A 19417-nucleotide genomic window follows, 5' to 3' on the forward strand; every position below is an offset into this window, starting at 1 on the left:
CCGGAAAAAGTAGCGCTTAAGGAGAGAAAGGGGGAGCGCTCCCCCGCCTGACCTTGCGATTCACTCTCACCCGCCAATTATGCGGAAGCCGTGGAACAGCTCCATGTCGTGGCTAGAGAGCGGCCAATTGGCTTCCGAGGAGGCGAGTTGCTGTCTGAAAAGAGAAGACGAGCTCAGGATCTCTCTGTTCATTGGCCAGGCGCGTCATTTCTGGGAAGAGCGCGATTCCAGTGCTGGCGGGAAAGGTCCCTTGCAGTGGTGCTGGCGAGTTCATCGCTGGACTTGGAACGGACTCTTCCTCTTAGGTAAGTTACCCCTTTGGTTCTGGGCTAACTGGGAGAATTCATTGGCAGAAAACTCTCGGGCTGGTAGAGAGCAGGAGGAAAAATCCTCTATTCCTGGATGCTATCTTTTCTAGAGGGGGCACTGCGTGCAGTTCCTGGAAACGTAAAAAGAACAGAGATAGGTGAAACGACGTATTTCTTTTGCAGTGCTTAACATGATGTGCTTGTCTTGCTTTCATCAACGTAAATTTACTGTCCAGGCATGTTCTGCCAGGAAATTAAAAAGTTGCAAGTGTTTTTATTATTTATTCCAGTAACGTCCTCAGAGACCCAACCAGTCTTCATTAGAAGGCATCAAAGAACAGGTTGCAACTCAAGAATTCTTGAACCTTCTCCTCAAAATCCTAACTTCGGTATATCCACCAACCCTAAACTGTTACCCAATCCTATCTAATCCCCCACCCCCCAAACACACACACTAAAGACCAGGTTTAAACCAGACTTCACAATCTCAATATTAGCCCAGCTTTGCTTTACCCTCCCCAGGAAACTACCAGAATACTGTCAAGCTTTTAGTCTCCATTACCTCATAAGCAATAAGCTTGGCTTTGTCTTATCAGCAGGTTGCTTTGATGACATTTCTGAAAGCAGGCATTTGCCATTCTTGAAGACCCCTGCAAGACCGAATCAGCCTCTTCCACAGCCTTAAACAACACCCCTCAACCCAGAATCAGTGTTCCCTGCTGAGGTCCCTTCAAACCCCCTTCCAAGAGCCCTCTGCCCCTAAAGCTGGGTAAAGTAGCTGTTTCATTAAGTTGAAATCCAGTTCCTTTTTGTTGTGTTTCCCAAGTGCAAATCTATTTTGTTCCTAGGAGTAAGGAAACCTTTTAAGTAATCCTTTTGAATTATCTGCTCGGATTAAAAAAAAAAAAAACTCTTATGGTTGGCGAAAATCTACCATATTTTTAGCAACAATGCAGTTTGTCTCTGTTATTGTAAATAATAATAATAATTAATATTATTAATAATTATTAATAATTAATAATTAATAATAATATTAATAATAATGATAATTATTATTATTATTATCATTATTAAGAGAACAGGCATGGGCTCTGATAAATGTGTTTCCCGGGGTTCGCCCTGACGACCGAGACATTCAGAAGGTTTTGTTTTAGACTGATGGCGCTGTCTGAAATAAATACAAAATCAGATGCTTCTCTGGAGAGCCACCTGAGGCCAGGAACAGCCAGTCTCCCCCGTCTTCCCAGAGGTCCAAAAAAGCAAGGAACTGAGGGGGATGGAGGTGGGAGATGGAGTAGTTTAGGAGAGAAGAGGCCTGACAAGCAGAGAAGGCAAAGAAAGTAACTAAATGGCAGGGGCAACAGCCACTCACAGAAAGGTGGGCGGTCCTTTCAAGCCCTTAATCCCACCTCCATCCTTTCTTGTCCAATCCGAGTTTAAGTGGGCGCACTCTCATTGGCCAGACTAGCTGCCTCTCTGTGGAACCCGGGCTGCTGACGTGAATTGGCGCGGGATTTGAATGCTAGCCCTTTGCTTGTGCCAGGCGCGCAGCAGCCAAGGAGCCCGCGGAATTGGTGAGCCAGCCTGGTGGGCGAGCGCTCGGGGTGGGAGAGCCCACCGGTTGCTCCGCAGGGGGGACGCGGGCGCGCTGGAGCCTCTGGGTCTGGAAGGGGATGAGGCTGGAGGCCCAGCAACCTGGGCCAGAAGCGTCGTCCACCTGGAGGGTCCGGAGGGCTCTGGATTTTCTTAGAAACTCATTACCAGTGTTTCTTGTCCCACTCTGTGCTGGAGAGAGGAGCGACGTGGCGGACAAGGACCAGGCTCGGATCGGCCGTGATCCCAGTTTCTGGAAAGCTTGGCTGAGCCAGAGAGAAAGTGAAAGCAAGCGAGCGCGCCCAGGAGCGAGCCGGGTGCGAGACTGTAAGAGGGAAGCGGGGCCGGGAGTGGGGGGGCGGGGGGGGGGGAGGTCAGGGTGGGGAGAAGGACGGGGAAATAAGAAGACGCTAGAAATATCAAAGGAAGGCAAAGGAAAGGGGAACGGGGAGAAGGGAAAGGAGAGGGGAGAAGAAAAGAGAATATGAGAATGAGAAATTCCAGGAGAGCTGTCAGGTGGAGATGGGATCCAGGACAGGCTGTATTACTTTTATCCCTTTAGTGTAGGAAGTAAAGCAAGTCCTTTAGGTGAGTAGAACCTGGACACTATAACACAGGGTTGGAATAGCAGAGCGGGGTAAAGTCCTTCACATTTTGATATAACACAGTTCAGTCTAGATACTGGAACGGATGTGTGGGGCCGGGCGGTATTGGGGTGTATTCTTAACATCTTGGCCTTTTCCACTGCAGCTGCTCATATGCAAGCCAGTAATCCTAAAATTCATATTTCTTTCTACTTGATTTGTTTTCCTTTTGTAGTGGGTGTGAAAATTACTTCTGAAGCAGTTTCTTTCTCAGACATCATTAGATGAGTCATCATCATCAACAGTGACACCCCACCCAAATTTTCTGCCTTCAAAGATCTTACAGCTCAGCTCAGTTCCTCAATTGTTTGTCTATTTTTACCACCTCCACCCCTTCTTTGATGTTTAAAAATATACCTTTGGTTAAGTGTTTTGACACTGATGCTAGTACTGGCAGTAATATTTACTGGGCAGCCTATTTAATGGCATTCACTGTTCTAAAGGATACTTTTTAATCTTCACAACACCAGAAGTTAATTCTAATACTGCCCTCATTTTAGATAAGGAAAATGAGACAGGAAGTATTTAATTGTTATTTCACAGGTCATGAAACTGGGAAGTGGCAATCTTATAGTTGAGTCCAGATGTTCTTATAAATACTGTCATTGATATAGTACATTTTCATATTCATATCTTGTTTAAAATAATTGTCTCTTTTTACAAACAGGAAACTAAGTTTCACATAGGCTAACTGGATTTCCTTAGAAACTCATTACCGGTAATTGAGAAGTTCCTGCCCCATAGTGAAGTGGTTACATGAATAAGCACAGTCTTTAGATGACTTCCACTTGCCAAAGAGTGCAGAGGAGAGTGCATAAGTAAAATGACAAGGGAAAGAAGCAATCCAAGAAGTGAACATTCCACAGCTTTTCTGTCCACTTTGACAGATCAATGCTTTTTCTAGAATGAAAGAGACTTAAAAGCCATAATTAAAGGCAACTTTCATACCTCATCTGGATTTTGGGTTTAAAAAATTAGTGTTGTGATTATAAAAGAAAATGTCCTTCATTTTAGAAATAGAGTATATTTTTTTTACAAATAGCCAAGTAATAGAGATGGTCTAGGTGTCCATCAGCAGATGGATAAGGAAAATGTGGTGTATAAACACAATGGAGTTTCACCCATCCATAAAGAAGGATGTGATTACGTCATGTGTTGGTACATGGATGTAACTGGGGAACATCATGCTAAGTGAAATAAGCCAGACTCAGGAAGTCAAGGGTTGAATGTTTCCTCTCATATGCAGAAGCTAGAGAGAAAACAAGGAATTAAAAAGGCAGTGGGGGGAGGGTCTTATGAAAACAGAAAGGAAAAGAGTGGAAGCTTATGTAAACTTTTCAGATTACTTTATGAAATCCCATTCCAAATTTCTTTTATCTTCAGGGTATTAACCAGTTCCTTTCCTACCCTTTTCCTTAAATTTTACCATCTCTCGCATCTCCATCTTAAATAAAGACCAAATTTTAACTCAAGGTAAGTAGAAGAACACACTTTTGAATTCTCCAACTACAGATTTTTCTATGGGTTTTAATATTTGCACTTGGACAGATCTCTCTTCTTTAAGCTATCCTTTCCCCCAAGTTAAAAAAAAAAAATCTAGATATAACCTCTTTCCCACTGTAGTTGGGATTCGCAGTTAGAGATAATTTTCATAAAGTGTCAAGTGTAGTGACTGACACATAATGCTCTATAAAAGAAAGCTTTTATTGTTGGGGTGATAATACTTGGTGGATAAATTATTTGCTAGGTTAATATCTCTGGGGAGGGCAAGGCCAGAGCTGAAGAAGGAAGTTCATCTCTTCCTCTACATAATTAATGACAGCTATGAAGATACTGCTGTAACTTGAACCTTTTTTAAATTAGTGTTTCAGCTGAACTACCTAATTCATCTTCAAGTCATCATGAGCTGTAAGAAACGCAGGTCACAGAAGAACTTGTTTAATGTGAAAAAAAACATGAAAATAGAGAACTATTTTTCTCAGGTATGTTTGTAAATACTATTTATGTAATGAATATGCCAATGTTAGATTTAGCCATCCTTGGGTCTGTATTGCATAAATCTTCCTGCCAGGAAATCATATCATTATATATTGGAAATATTTATATAAGGTAAGACCCTTCCTCATCCACTTTGTTATATATAATTTTAGTCATGTCACACTAGCCCTTAAAAAAAAACTGGTAATAATTCCTGGACAACCATAAAAACCAAATAACTATATTAAACTTTGGATAAAACAAAACCAAAATTAATCTATTTCATAGCACAGAAATACCATGCCAAGTGTGGCTGATATACTGAATCATAATAACCTACATCTGTACAGTGCTTTACAGTTTATAAAACAAATTTTTTGCTTGTTTATTCTTACCATAACCATGTTAGTCAGGTAAAAGAGTTTACCTCTAATAAGTTTCCTTCAAAAGTTCCTATATGTGCCCAAGAATACTTTGACAAGTTGGAATTCTGTTGCAATGCTCCGGTGGGGTACATGAGCAAGATGTTTCTGACAGCATTCGGCTTTAGAGATGCCTTTTGAAGATTTGCACACATAGCACAAGTAAATTTACATTAACTTGTGTTCTTTTTATCTCTTTGACCCAGACTACTAGTATTTAACAAATTTACCCTATTATATGCCAGTCATGTTGCTAGGCTGTGTTACACAAAGATGTTAGGCCTAGTCTTTACGACAATCCTGGCTTTGTTATTCCCATTATCAGAATGTAGCCTTGCTAGCATATGACCCCATGCCTGTTCATACCCTCACCGTAATGAGTAGGACTTCAGGAAAATGTACCTTTTAGACATAGGTACATTTTCCTGAAGTCCTATTCATAAGCAGTTGCTCTTAGTTTTTCATTAATTTTTTTGTGCTGTTTGACTAATCCTCTTTAATTCCTTCCCCTTCCCCAACTCCTGGTTCTTAGGATGATACCCTATAAAAGTCAGTATTATGCATGCTTGTAATCCCAGTGGTTTGGGAGGCTGAGACAGGAGGATCATGAATTCAAAGCCAGCCTCAGCAAAAGTGAGGCACTAATCAACTCAGCAAGACCCTGTCTCTAAATAGAATATAAAATAGGGCTGGGGATGTGGCTTATGGGGCAAGGGCCATTTCAGGATTTCAATTCCTGGTATCCTGCCCCCCCAAAAAATAAATGAGTGTCATGAATGCAAATTTTACCAAGAAAAAATGTTTGGTGTCATGGAAAGGAATATTAGACTTAAGTGTTGGTATTCTGGCACTCACTTCATTTAGTGGTTATTACATGATGCTAGGAAAGGCACTAACAAGAAAAACTTTCTATACCTAAGTTTCTCCATCAAAAAGACAAAGAGAGGCCATATTTGTTTCTTCTCAATTCATAGAATTTGGGGATGAATTTATGTCATAGAGGAAATAAGTAAAGTTTTTTGCATGATAGGTTCTGGGTGAATGAAGGTATTCATTATTAGAAATAACTATTTGTATGACCAGATAATCAGTTAGCTAATGAGGATTTTGTTTAAAATGTGATGCCTAATAATAAATCATGGTGACTTATTTTTGCTGAACTTGGTATTTTTAAAAAATTTTTGTTTTAATTTTTAGTTGTTGATGGAGCTTTATTTTATTTACTTATTTTTATGTGGGTGCTGAGAATCGAACCCCGTGCCTCACACGTGTGAAGCAAGTGCTCTACCAATGATCTACAACTCCAGCCCATGAACTTGGTATTTTAAGAACAAAATTTTCAGTGCAGTTTATCACTGTGTTTGAGAAAAGTAAAAATTTTACAGCTGAGAATAGTAAACAAGACATGAAGTGACACTTTAAGAAAGTTGGTAGCTTTTTAAGCATGTGTCTCAGAAAAATGCACCAGCGTATCATATTAGGAGCTTATCTGACTGATGTGACAATCTGCTCCGCTTATATTCTAGAGCTGAAGTTAAACTCAGATCTAATTATATTCACTGGTTTTTTTGAGTATGAGTTTCCCATAGAAATTCTGTGAATTGCATATTTAAAAAGGAAACAAGCAACAACAACAACAAACTAGGGTTCTATTCAGAGTCTCAAGGTTTTTCTTCTAACATATATTTTTAGGTCCCAAAAGAAGAGCAGAACAATTCAGGTATTGTTCAAATGAAGATGCAATCTAGAAAAAGGCCAAGAGATATAAATGACACCCAGGATCAAAGTTCCCACTCACCCAGGAAAACTCCAAAAGTCCAGACCACTTCTCCAAACAAGATCATTACTATTACCTTGAATGTAAACCTTAGAAAAAACAAGAACATGAAATACATGCTCACATGCAGTGAGGGGGACAGCTTGCTGGTGGGGCTCAAGACCATTGATGCTGTCAGAAAAGCTATGGAGACTCGGCCAGGTGAGGAAATGTTGGTGCGTGGCACAGAAGGAATTAAAGGATTCTTAAACCTTGGAATGCCGCTCAGTTGTTTTCCTGAAAACAGCCACGTGGTAATTACATTTTCCAAAAGTAAAAGCAAGCAGAAAGAAGATGGACAAGTATTTGGCCGGCTCAACCAGGAATCTACTGACGTGGTCAAATTTTACATTCATGCAATTGGGAAGATCAGAAAACGAATTGTGAAGCGTGGGGAACTTCACAAAGAAGGAAACAAACTTTGTGTCTATGGTTTCAAAGGAGAAACCATCAAGGACACCATGTGCAAGGATGGAAGGTTTCTTCCCTTTTTGGAGACTGACAATTGGAAGCTCATTGGTAACCTGGACTCCATTCTAGAAAACTCACAGCTGATAGATGAGTTAGAAGGTAAGCTCTTTCAAGTTGAGGCTGATCAAGTAATGAACCCTAAGGCAGCAGCTGCTCAAAACAATGAGTTAGAAGAAAGAAACACCCCTGTGTTAAAAGAGTACATTGTGGAAGAGTATCCCTGTTTGAAAAGAGAAAGTGAAAAAATCAGGGAAAACTTGAAGGAAAAAATAAAAAAAAGACAGAAGAATACTTCTCTATTTGAATTGCATAAAACAAATTTTGGGAAACGCACAAAAAACTCAACTCCAGTGAAAGTGATCAAACATCTTTCACAACTCAGTGACTCAGTGGGGTACATATTCTGGAACAATAATGGAAATGGAGGCTGTGCCACCTGCTTTGTTTTTAAGGGATTGTTCATTTTCACTTGTCGGCATGTAATAAATGATATCGTGGGAGAAGGAATAGAGCCAAGCCAGTGGGCAGATATAATCAGTCAATGTGTAATGGTGAAATTTGATTATGAAGATACCCCAGTCTCAAAAGACAACTGCTTTCTCGTTGAACCTTGGTTTGAGATATCTGACACAACTCTTGACTACGCCGTCCTGAAACTGAAAGAAAATGGACAAGAAGTACCTGCGGGACTGTATAATGGGATTGGTCCTATACCATCTAGTGGTTTGATATATATTATTGGCCATCCAGATGGAGAAAAGAAGCATACTGATGCTTGTGTTGTGATTCCTCAGGGTAAACGAGAAGAGAAATGTAAGGAAAGGATTCAGATGAGAACAGCAGCAGGTTACAATAAATCTGAGTTTATCCATATGTACACTCAAAGAAGCTTCCAGGAAATGCTTCAAAATCCTGATGTGATTACCTATGACACCACCTTTTTTTTTGGGTCTTCTGGCTCTCCAGTGTTTGATTCCAAAGGTTCTTTGGTGGCCATGCATGCTGCTGGCACCACGTGTCCGCTACTGAGTGAGAAGGCTCATATTATTGAGTTTGGTCCGGCTATGAACAGTATCCTCTCAAATATTAAGCAAAACCATGAAAGATGGTATAATGATGTATTTCTAAACCAACAGGATGTAGAAATGCCAAGTCAAGAGTACTGAGGACTGGTGAGAATTTAGTCCACTTACCAACTTTAAGGGGATTGCCTATTTTATTCCATATTCCATGGTCAATTTCATAAAACATATTAATAATAAATATTGTAGGCCACTTTCCATGAGCCAAGCATTTTTCTATCCACTAGAGAAATAAGTTCTAAGAACCTTATGAGGAGAAGAGCTACCCCTATGTTAAAGTCAAGCAAAATGAAGACTTGATATGATTTAGCAACATTTATGATGACAATCTCCAGTAACTTGATGTATTTTTCATTTCTTCCCCTAAATTCACTTGCCTCACAGCAGAAGCTTAAACTTGTTTACCAATTATCCCCCATATCTGACACATGGAAAGGAAATGCTTAGAAAAATGTGTGGGTCAATCAGGAGCAAAATATGGCACTGTAGTTAATGTTAACTGAAGAGTTAAATGCTTGGTTAGAAATGATTACAAACAAAAATCTTTTACAATTTCTGAGATTCTCATATTACTAAATGTCAGAATACACTTGTCCTGGAAAGTCAGAAGTAATATCAATTCTTTGGTGAAGGCGTTCCTGTAGCCACTGTCTGACAGGGTCACAGTGTGGGGGATGCTGCAGCCGGGCCACGCCATCTAGAAACTGGAACCATTAGAAATGTTAAGTGTTTTGTTTATGATCCTCATGATATGGATAACAGGGCATACGTCAATCAATAATAAAAGACATATTGCCTGAAATTGCAGGAAAATTCCCAGAATGAGACTAAGGATAGAATTGAGACATGCCATGAGGTGCATTTCAATCTCAGGATACAAACAATGGTGTTATTCCTTAAGCCTGAACAACAAGAAATATTTATCCCATGGTTAACAATTTACATTAGCCCCCCAACCCCATCCTAAAGCCACAACCTGTACAATAGCCTAGCTACAGAAAAACAATTGCTGTGCCAACAGTACAAGGACCACCGTATGTAGCTTATGGTATCCCCCTCGAGGACAAGAGGCTAATAAAAATACATTTCCCCTACCAATAGACCCTCCTTGGCTTTACACAGAAACTAATGATAAAAATGGAAAACACATAGTTAACATAAATGACAAATGGGTTGAGGGATAAAGCCTGCCCTTTAGTTAAAGCTTACAAAGACATAAAAATTGGTGTGCTTTGACCAAGGATCAAGGAAGTTCTTTAAGAAAGTAGTTGAATAGATCATATGAAAAAAAAGAAATTACCTTGGAAATTAAAAATAGAATAATGTAAAATTGACATAGATATATTTTAGAGGTACTTCAGAGTAGTAGGCTTTTAAATAATAGACTTTCACTACTTTAAGTGTGTTTTAGTGAGATTTTAGTTTAGAAGTAAGAAAGCTTAATCATAAGTATGCTTTAAAGCTAAAGATTAATGAAATAATTATAGGTATGCTTTAAAGTCAGAAGTGAATAATAGGTCAGTAGTCACATAGTCTAGTTGCGTCGCCTAGCACCTAGTGATTGAGGTGAAAACGTAAAAGCTTAATCATGATTGACTAAGGTTACAGAAAAAATATTTTGAACAATGTACTCAATATCTTAGGTAATCAATGTATGTTAGAAAAGATTGTAATTCTTGAAAATTATGTAAATCAAAAAAGTTTCAGACTTTGAATCTATCCATTAACTACCTGAAAAAACACCTGTAAAAAAGATATAAAAATAAAGGTCCGTCCAGGGACAGCAGAGATGTCTTCTGGAGGTTGCTCAGAACTTGTAACCTGTCGTCCTGACTCTTCTTCTTTCGAGGACGCCACTCCTCCTTCAGGACCCCTGGAACCCCACTCCCCTGGCCGGGGCTGGACCTCGGCAACTCTTCCCATATGAACAGGCTACGAGGACAAGGGCATCTAGAAGGTCATATTCCTTTATTCTGATTTCCTTTGTTTTAACCTAATGTCCTTTTTTCTGTTCCAAGATCCCACCCAGTGTAGGCATCACATTTAACTTTCATGTCTGTGGGATCCTCTGGGTTGTGACAGTTTCTCAGACTTCTTGGTTTTAAGGCTGCCCGTCTATTAGAATTTGACAGATGCTTTTCTGATGGGACTGGGTTGTGGACTGGGGAGGAAGTTTATAGAATGAAGTATCATTCTCACCCTACCAAGGGATCATACTGTCAACATGACCCATCATTGGTGCTGGCCTTTGTCCCCCAGCTAAAATGGTGTTTTATCATTTACGTATTACCCTACTCTTTGGAAGAAAGTTACTATGCACAACCCATGTTTGTGAAGTAGAGACTTAGGTTCTCCTTCCTTAGGTAGGGGACTCCTGGAGAATCTACATAATTTATTTGGGATCATTTCGCCTGGAGATTTGTCTCTTTTCCCCATTCATGAATTCCATCATCAGTATAGACTCAAAATACCCTTAACTCCATATGGATCCATAACCACATGGATCATTTTCACTCCCTCCCTTTGCCTACCTATAAATTCTCTACTCCACCCACAGAAAATAGAATTTTTATCATACCTCAGTAATTTATTTAACTGTTTGGTTCTGGTATGCAGTTGGCACAGTGGTGCACACCTGTAATCCCAGGGAATTGAGACACTGAGGCAGTGTAAACTCAAGGCCAACCTGAGCAACTTAGCAGGACCCTCAGCAACTTAGTGAGACCCTGGCTCAAAATAAAAAATAAAAAGTGCTGGGATGTAGCTCAGTGGTAAAACACAGAAGCAAAATGTATCCAGAGGAGAAATATATCAACAAAAATGTAATGTTTGTGTGCAATTTCTTTTGCTTTTAATCTTCATACTCAATTCCTTCCCAAAGTTACTTAAAGTCAGGACCTTTTCCCTCAGCTCTTTGGCAGTTATTTTATTCATTTATAATGCAGTTATAATATAATACCTTTAGACTGGTCACAGCCTGCATACATTCTTCCCTTTGATCTTTTGAACTCCTAAATGAATTTTTAAAGTTGTGTATTCTAATGTTTTGCTTTTTTGTACTGTCAAACTCTATAGGTTTTAGCAAGTACATGATGTCATGTATTCGCCATTGCAATGTCATACAGAGTAGTTTCACCTCCCTAAAAATTTCCCTGTGCTTTACCTGCTTGTCCCTTCCCTCCCTCCTGTACCCCTGGCAATCACTGATCTTTTTTATTGCCTTTATAGTTTTACTTTTTCCAGAATGTCATGTAACTATAATTTCACAGTATGTAGCATTTTCAGTTTGGCTATTTCATTTAGAAGGTTTCTCTGTGTGTATTTTATGGCTTGATAGCCCACTTCTTTTTATCACTGAGTAATATTCCACTGTATGGATCTACCACGATTTGTTTATTTGCTCACCTTTCAAAAGACATCTTAGTTGCTTCTAGTTTTCGGTGATTTTATGAATAAAGCTTCTCCAAACGTTTGTGTATAGCTTTTGATATGAATGTAAGTTTTCAACTCAACTGGGAAAATACTGAGTGCAATTGATGGGTCGTATAGTAAGAGAATGTTTAGCTTTGTAAGAATTTGCCAAACTGTCTACTAAAGGAACTCTGTCATTCTGCATTCCCACTAACAATGAATGAGAGATCCTGTTTCTCCATCCTCACCAGCACTTGGAATGGTCAGTTTTTCTTTTCTTTTTTTTTAATATTTTATTTGTTCTCTTTAGTTATACATTACAGTAGGATGTATTTGGACATATTATACATACACCGTAGTCAGTTTTTCTTGTCTTTTTTTTTAAAGGCATATTAATAGTGCCTGGGATTCTTCAGAGGACACAAGATTTATTAATGAAGTTGGGAATGTCTTGGATGATCTAGGACATGGATTCAGAGTTATAATATCAGCCCAAATTCAGTCAGGAAAATGGGGCTGCTATAAATAGTTTAAGAATAAGGTATTTAATAAAGAATTAGGGTATTGCTGAGTACAGTGATGCACACTTATAATCCAAGCAACTTGGGAAACTGAGTTAGGAGGTTTAAGGCCAGCCTCAGCAACTAAGTGAGACCCTGTCTCAAGATAAAAAGAGCTGGGGATTAGCTCCAAGGCAAAGCCTCCCTGGGTTCAATCCCCAGAATCCCCCCTCCAAAAAAATAGGAAATAGAGAATGAAGGTTTTTGTGAGTAGTAGGGGCAGGAAAACAAGTTCTGTACTATGTCAGTAATATGTCAGCCTAAAGCACCAGAAGGAGGAGAAAAGTTGCAGATCGAAGTGGAAATGTCTGAGGAGATGCCAGGTCCGGTCATGATGACACTAAGGAATTTACAGAGAGATTGCAAAATGTATACTAATGTTTTGCTTTTTGTACTGTCAAATTATATAGGCTGCATCAGATCCAATACAGGTGAGCTGGTGGAGATACAACAGGGTCCTTTCTGACTGCTATGTTCTCCCAAGAAATATCGACTAGCACCTTTTTTTCTTACACATTTTTCCCATTTGCAAATGCTCATCCAGAACCCTACAGGAATTCTGGGGGAAATAGCCGTCTGTTTTATAAGGCAGTAGCAGTGCTGCCTGGCAACAGATAACTACCCCCACACCCCCAAATGCAACCCATGCACATGTATATCATAGTTTATCTTCTCATCTCTAATCCCTTCATATCCTCACTCTCCACTTGGCCATTGTAGCTGTTATTCCAGCGTTCCTCTTACCCCTCTGGATTATTCCACAATTATTACTTCTAACCCTCTGTCTCACATGAGCATATTTCTACAAGTCAAACCACTAGACACAGCACCCTCAGACCCAGCTTGCTGAAGCTCAAGTTGTGCTGACTGACCCCCAACCCCAACCCAGTTCTACCTCTTTCCTAATCACAACCCCATCATCCAGACAGAAAAAAAAAAAAAAAATTCAGACTAGAGTCCCTGGAGGCACTTTTAAAATACTTTCCCTCATCTTCCAAGTATACATGGTCTACAAGTCTTGTGGAATCTGTGGTTTTCCTCAAATGCGAGCCATCTTTCCAATTCTTCACTTCTTTCCGTCTCTTCCATCAAAAACATTACCGCGGTAGCCAACTTTAATCGTAAGTCTTAATTTTTAGGGCTTTGCTAAAAGTTTACGTAAAATATCATGATTGACCTCTGACATAATCTGAGGAGGTGAGTATTGTAGTCTTCTCAATGCTACAGATGTAAGACCATCCCCAGCCAGGGAGCAGGTTTTGAGACTACAGGGGTCTGGTTTTCAAAGCCTGGAACCACAGAGCTCACTTAGTGTCATCTAGAACCTGAGAGTCTGTCCTAGATTGCCAGAAGCTCTAAGCTGAATTCTTTCTTCTGGCTTCCCTAGGGACAAAGTATCAGAAATGCAAATATCTGGAAACCCCTGAGAAGAAGCTGGGGTGGCAGGCCAAAGGGTGAGGAGAAAGAAGCTCATCGGTTCTCCCAGTGGGGAGGGAGCCCATTTCAAGGAGAGTGCCTCATTTGACCCACCTCTCTCCCTCCCTTCTTTGCTGGAGGAAAACTCACCCAGGCCTTTGGGCCACTTGTTTTCCAGTGCCTAGTTCTCCGAAGGCCCTGCCTTTGCTCCACTAAACGTCTGGCCTCCCGTCTCAGGACTTGGGACTGGAGTGCTTACTGCAAGGACAGACACAAGAACCATGAGCCGGGAAGGAGACCAGGGCTCGCCGCATGGTGTGGGCCCCTGGGAGTCCCTGGACTTGAAGTGTCATGAAGACCAAGCAGGGAAGGGGGCTGTTCGACTCAGGGGGATATAGGGTGAAGTGGGGAGTGGTAGTTGGAAAGCCAAGAGCAAGTCTCAGCAGCCATGACACCCAGCTTCCTTGGAGAGAAGGGAAGGACATGATGAGGTCAGGGAGAAAGACTGCACTGAGTGTCAGCCAGAGCCAGGTGGCCAGAGGAACTGAGAGAAAGGAGAGGGAGTGGACGAGATGCTCCAGGCAGGTGGAGAGCAGGGACAGGACCCACCCGCCGCTGTGTTGATGCCTTCAGTCCACCAATACTGATTTATGTGCTGGGTGTGTCTTTACCCATGGCAGTAGAGAAAAGCCGGCTTAGTCCTTTCCCACAATTCCCTGTCTTCTTCAGACATCTCCTAGGGTTACTGTATGATTGCACCTTTCTCCTACTCTGTGTATCATTTCCTAAAGGTTTATTCCTGGACCAAAATTCACTTACAGTGTGATCATTTGAATAACTTATGAAGGATGAAACAGGGAAAAAATGAATACCACCTCTCAGCCTGAATATCCTCATTATTTTCAGATTATTCCGTGTTTGCAAATTTGCCCACACCCTAAAATTAATCTGTAACCCCTCAAAATCAAACACCTGTGGTGCTTTCTCTCGCTTGTAAAAATGCACACAGTGGTGGAAACTTCAAGTTGCCTATGGCACACATTCCCAGCTGAGGTGAGACAAGACCATATGAGAGCTAAAAGAAATTCAGACTTCTTTTAGCTCTCATACTATACACAGCTGTCCTTGTCAGTGTATATTTTACCCTACATTCTTTGCAGTTTTTGATTGTTTGGTGATTTTGCTGTTTAAATGGCCCCCAGGCATAATGTTAAAATTCTGCCTAGGGTTCTAAACAAAAGAAAGTTTTGATATGCCTTATAGAGAAAATATATGTGTGGGTAAGGTGGGTTCAGACATGAGTTACAGCTCAGTTGGCAGTGAGTTCAATGTTAATGAATCATACCACAAATTAAATAAGTTGTCTTTTCACAGGAACACATGTAAAATTGTTACATATTGTCTGATTGATAAAAATGATGTGACCAGAGATTAACAAATTTAACCCTGTGTTACCCCAAAGAACTGTGGCCCAAATATTCTCTTCTAATTTAGTATTGACAGCAACTTCATACAACATAACCACTACAAATAATAAGAATGGAGTGTATATCATTTCAAATATAGTTGCAAGTGTCTGATCATCATAGGGACTTAAATTTATGTGGCTTTACTGTTTGTTGAACAATTCCTGATATATTATCTCAACACCTGCTAGATAGGCAGAACAGATGTTACTATGTGTGCTTTTTGTGTGAGAAGGAAGGATAACTGAGTTGTTGCCCAAATTGCTGGTACCTAGGAAAAGATCAGGACTTAATCATGAAGTATAGTTCACTGCTCTTTCTGCTAATTGAGCTGTTTCATCAAACCAAAATACGGCTGTGTCCATTACTGCATCCAAAGTACATCCACCCCTGGCCCTCTTAAGAAACGTTGTAACCTTTCTAATATAATTAATACCTTTTTCTGATTTTCTTTTTCCTATCTCTAAAAACAAGGTTAGTTGGAAAATCCAATGTCAGCCAACACCTACTACCACTCACTCTGCTCTAATTCCCAGTTATTAGAGCAGTATCCCTAGTCCACTATTGCATTCTACTCCAAAGCTCTTCTTGGCAATGAGAGAAGGCTGAAGGGATGTTATTGCATTGATTCGGGGCCCCCCAAAACACATTCAAGTCCTCATCCTGGGTATGCATGTACGTGACCTTATTTGGATAAAGAGGGTTTGCAGATATATTAAATTAAGGATCTTTAGATGAGAATATCCTGGATTAACCAGGTGGCTGTAAATTCAAGTGTTCTTGTAAGAGGAGGAGAAGTGCAGAGGAAAGAAACCACCATATAAACATGGAGGCAGACATTAGAGTGCTAAACCTACAGACAGCCCTCAACTTACAGTGGGGTGACATCCTGAGAAGCTGAGTGTCATGCCTGCTGAGAATTGCTGTTGGCTTCTTCAACTACACTTCCCACAGTACACTTGAAATACTGTCAGTCAAAACTGCATTTCATATACATAAATTACCAAACATCCAGGCTTAGCTGGCCTGCCTTAAATGTGCTCAGAACATTTACTTTAGCTTATGGTTGGGCAAAATCATCTAACATTATGTTATAAATAAGTTTTGAATGTCTTGTGTAATTTCTTGACTTCAAATCTCTATAGAGTGCAGTATTTTCTCTTTACATTCATGATTGTGCAGCTGACTGGGAGCTGCAGATCCAGCAACTCCCCAGTATTAAGAGAAAGTATCATACCCCATGTTGCTACCTGGGGTAAAAATAAAAATTCAAAATTTAAGTGCAATACTGAATGCACATTGCTTTCAGACTACCACAAAGTCAAAACCCCATAAGTCAAATCATCATTAAGTTAAGGACCCTTTATACAAGCCAAGGGATGCCAAGGATTGTCAGAGGCAAGGAGAGATGCATGGAGCAGGACCCCCTCAAAGTCTCTGTAAGGAACCAACCTTGCTGACACCACAATTTCAGACTTCTAGATTCCAGTCTGTGTGTAAGGGGAATAGATTTCTCTTGGAAGCCACCAAAGTTTGTGGTACATTGTTGCAAGCTTGGTGGCTTGAAAAAAAAAAAAAGGTATAAATCTATTCTCTTGTAGTCCTGAGACTACAGAGATCTGAAATCTGAAGTCAAGGTGTTGGCAGAACTGTGCATCCTCCAGAAGCTCCAGCGGTATATCTGATCCTGATTTCTGGTATCTGCCTACATTTCTTGGCTTGTGGTCACACCGTTCCAATCTCTGTTCCCATATCTACATTGACCTCCTCTTCTGACTGTATCAAATCTCTCTCTGCATATTTCAAAAGAATGTTTGGGGCTCCCAGCTTATAGATCACCTATTAAAATTCTTAATTTAATCATATCAGCAGAGTTTTTGCCATGTAAGGCAACATACAAATGTTGGAGATACAAATGTTCTGGAGATTGGGACATAGACATATATTTGGGGGCCACTACTTATCTTAAAACATGTGCCAAGTGCTGAGGATGACTTGGGAAAATATACCCCCAAGAGTCAGGGATGGATGTCTATTTTTAGTCTCTATAGTTTATGCTTTCTCTTCTCATTCTTTTTTTTTTTTTCTAAGTTCAATCTCTTACAAATGGGAATTAAATTACACAATCTGATGGGAAAAGTCATACAGGGGCATTTGATTTTGATTCTTACCTTCCTCGTTCATAATAGGTGACTTCGAATATTTTTTTTTCTGGACATCAGTTTATTTTTCAACCATTGGAGGCATATTTGCCTCTCATTTTTCACTGCACTCTTGGAATGACAAGTGCTAGGTAAAGTTGTTTGCTGTTAGCGATAGCATTGCTATGGTCTGAGCCTTTGTGCTACCCTCACCCCCACCAAACTCAGATGTTGAAGAGTAATCCCCTGTGGCAGCATTAAGAGGCAGGACTTTTAGAAGACAATGTTTTCAGGGTTAGTGCCCTTGTAGAGGAGGTCCAGAGCACTTATTTGACATAGTCACTACACGATTGTACATCTAGAAGGTTCCATCTATGAAGAATGAGCCTCACCAGATACTAAATCTACTGATGCCTTGATCTTAGATGTCCCAGAACAGTGATAAATATCTGTTGTACATAAGCAACCCACTTTATGGTATTTTTATAGCAGATTATAAATAAATATAATATGCATAGCTGGATAGCTAACTAATTTCTCAAAGGAACACGGAGAAAGAGGAGGAGAGGATTTCTATGAGACAGGTTCAGGAATATAAGAAGATTCCCTGGGATCTGGTAGCAAATTCTGTCACCCACATGATGGGGGCAGCAGACATAGGGAGGAAGGATAAAGTTCCCTACATTTGAGGGTGAGATTGAAATAAGTCTTCTAACGGTTCATGTTACTCACTCTCCTCTGGGCAGGAAAAGAAGAGATGTCATGACAATGGGCAGCACATCCATGGCCCAGCAGCAAAGCAACATGGCTCTGACTTCTGAGTGAAGTAATTCCTGAAGCAGAAATAAATGGTGCCAGCAAAAAAGACCTTATATCTGATATGTAAAGCCCTCTGACATCTTGGAGTGAACTAGAACATTTTAGAAATCCATTTAGTGAAATCCTGCTAAAGCAGTCATTCAAAACTGAAATTAAGTGCATGTAGCCTATTTCTTTGCACACCTTGAACTCTCCCTTCCTCTCTACCTCAACTTCAGTGGCTTTAGGAAGAAGATAATTAAATGTAGGACTAAGATCTCCCTGTCCCCAAGGAAGACTGAAATCCGCTGAGGAGGGAGGAGGTTCAAGGATGGAGGGACTCAAATTTATGGCTCTGTGAGATTCAGGAACTCAGGTTGCCATCCTACCCTCTCCTATGTGAGAACAAGATACAGGGTACAGGAGTGGCCAAGCCACCCAGGACTGAAGGATAGAGCTGAGGTGAGATAGTGTTCATGGAGGCAAAAAAAAAAAAAAGGGTCTCTCCTGCTCACTGACACTGAGAGTTACATGGAGAGGCACAGACACTGGTGCTGAGGGGCCAAGCCCGGACCAGGGGCTAAGGGAGTGAAAGAGGTCAAGGATCTTCTGTCCCCAACCTAGCTACCCTTGCCTTACCTCTCTGAATTCCTTGGGTTCTTGACAGCAGTAATTGTTGCAGCCTCTGGTTTCCATCATGCTCCTACAGCAGGCAAAACAATAGATCAATGAATAGGGGTTAGGTGAGATCTGCAGTGGAAAAGGAAAGTGAAAGTAATCTTGTAGATGGGGCCTTTTGCTTGGGTTCAAAGTGCTGCCTTGGAGTGATCAGTGCCTGCACCTCCCCATCTCAGAGGGGATCCTCCTGTTCAGCATCTGTCTCATGTGGGCATGTAGGTTGTCCCCCAAATACATTTTCCTGCCCTGCCTGGGTAGACTAGCAATAAAACCACAGAATCTGGAAGAAAGGGAAAGACCAGCTGTCATTAAAGACCAAGGCTACTTGAGAATTCAGGGAGGCCTTTTCATATTAAAACGTCGCCACCTGCCTGATGCAGCTGCCAAGTACAATCCTAAACGGGCAGCCTGTGGTCAAACCAGTTGAAACTGACCACTAGACCCAAGGAGCCTCTTCTATTTGGCATCTTCTTTGGGGGATGGTTCAACTGAGACTGTTGGCTAATGGAAGGAGGATCCAGAAGGCCTTGGCAGTTAAATGCAAATGTTATGTTCAAGAGCTCAACAGGAATTACCAAGAACACAAATAGTAGCCTGCCAAGGCGGGGGTGGGGGACACACTTCTGTAATCCCA

The 19417-nt window shown here is 40.7% G+C and overlaps 1 protein-coding gene across 6 annotated transcripts; it reads left to right on the forward strand.

Moving 5' to 3' along the window:
- Positions 1 to 50: 50 nt before the first annotated feature.
- Positions 51 to 10119, forward strand: FAM111A (FAM111 trypsin like peptidase A). 6 transcript variants are annotated; one of them, XM_081279450.1, is made up of 5 exons: positions 215 to 305; positions 1772 to 1882; positions 2100 to 2228; positions 4409 to 4527; positions 6637 to 10119. In XM_081279450.1, exons 2-5 carry the CDS (start codon positions 1828 to 1830, stop codon positions 8395 to 8397), a joined length of 2064 nt encoding a protein of 687 aa, XP_081135576.1. In that variant the 5' UTR covers positions 215 to 305; positions 1772 to 1827; the 3' UTR covers positions 8398 to 10119. The 6 variants fall into 6 exon arrangements, with proteins under 6 accessions (XP_081135574.1, XP_081135576.1, XP_081135577.1 ...); XM_081279451.1 differs by having other exon boundaries at positions 248 to 305; positions 1777 to 1882; XM_081279448.1 differs by lacking the exon at positions 1772 to 1882 and having other exon boundaries at positions 51 to 305.
- The last annotated feature ends 9298 nt before the right edge of the window (positions 10120 to 19417 follow it).

The sequence above is a fragment of the Spermophilus citellus genome (assembly GCF_964194105.1).
Source record: "Spermophilus citellus genome assembly, chromosome: 2".
Classification (NCBI taxonomy): domain Eukaryota; kingdom Metazoa; phylum Chordata; class Mammalia; order Rodentia; family Sciuridae; genus Spermophilus; species Spermophilus citellus.

Coding starts and splice junctions, on each gene's coding strand:
- FAM111A (XM_081279448.1), top strand. CDS start 80: ATGCGGAAGCCGTGGAACAGCTCCATGTCGTGGCTAGAGAGCGGCCAA. Junction 306..2,099: donor GAACGGACTCTTCCTCTTAG/GTAAGTTACCCC, acceptor TCTGTGCTGGAG/AGAGGAGCGACGTGGCGGAC. Junction 4,528..6,636: donor TAGAGAACTATTTTTCTCAG/GTATGTTTGTAA, acceptor ATATATTTTTAG/GTCCCAAAAGAAGAGCAGAA.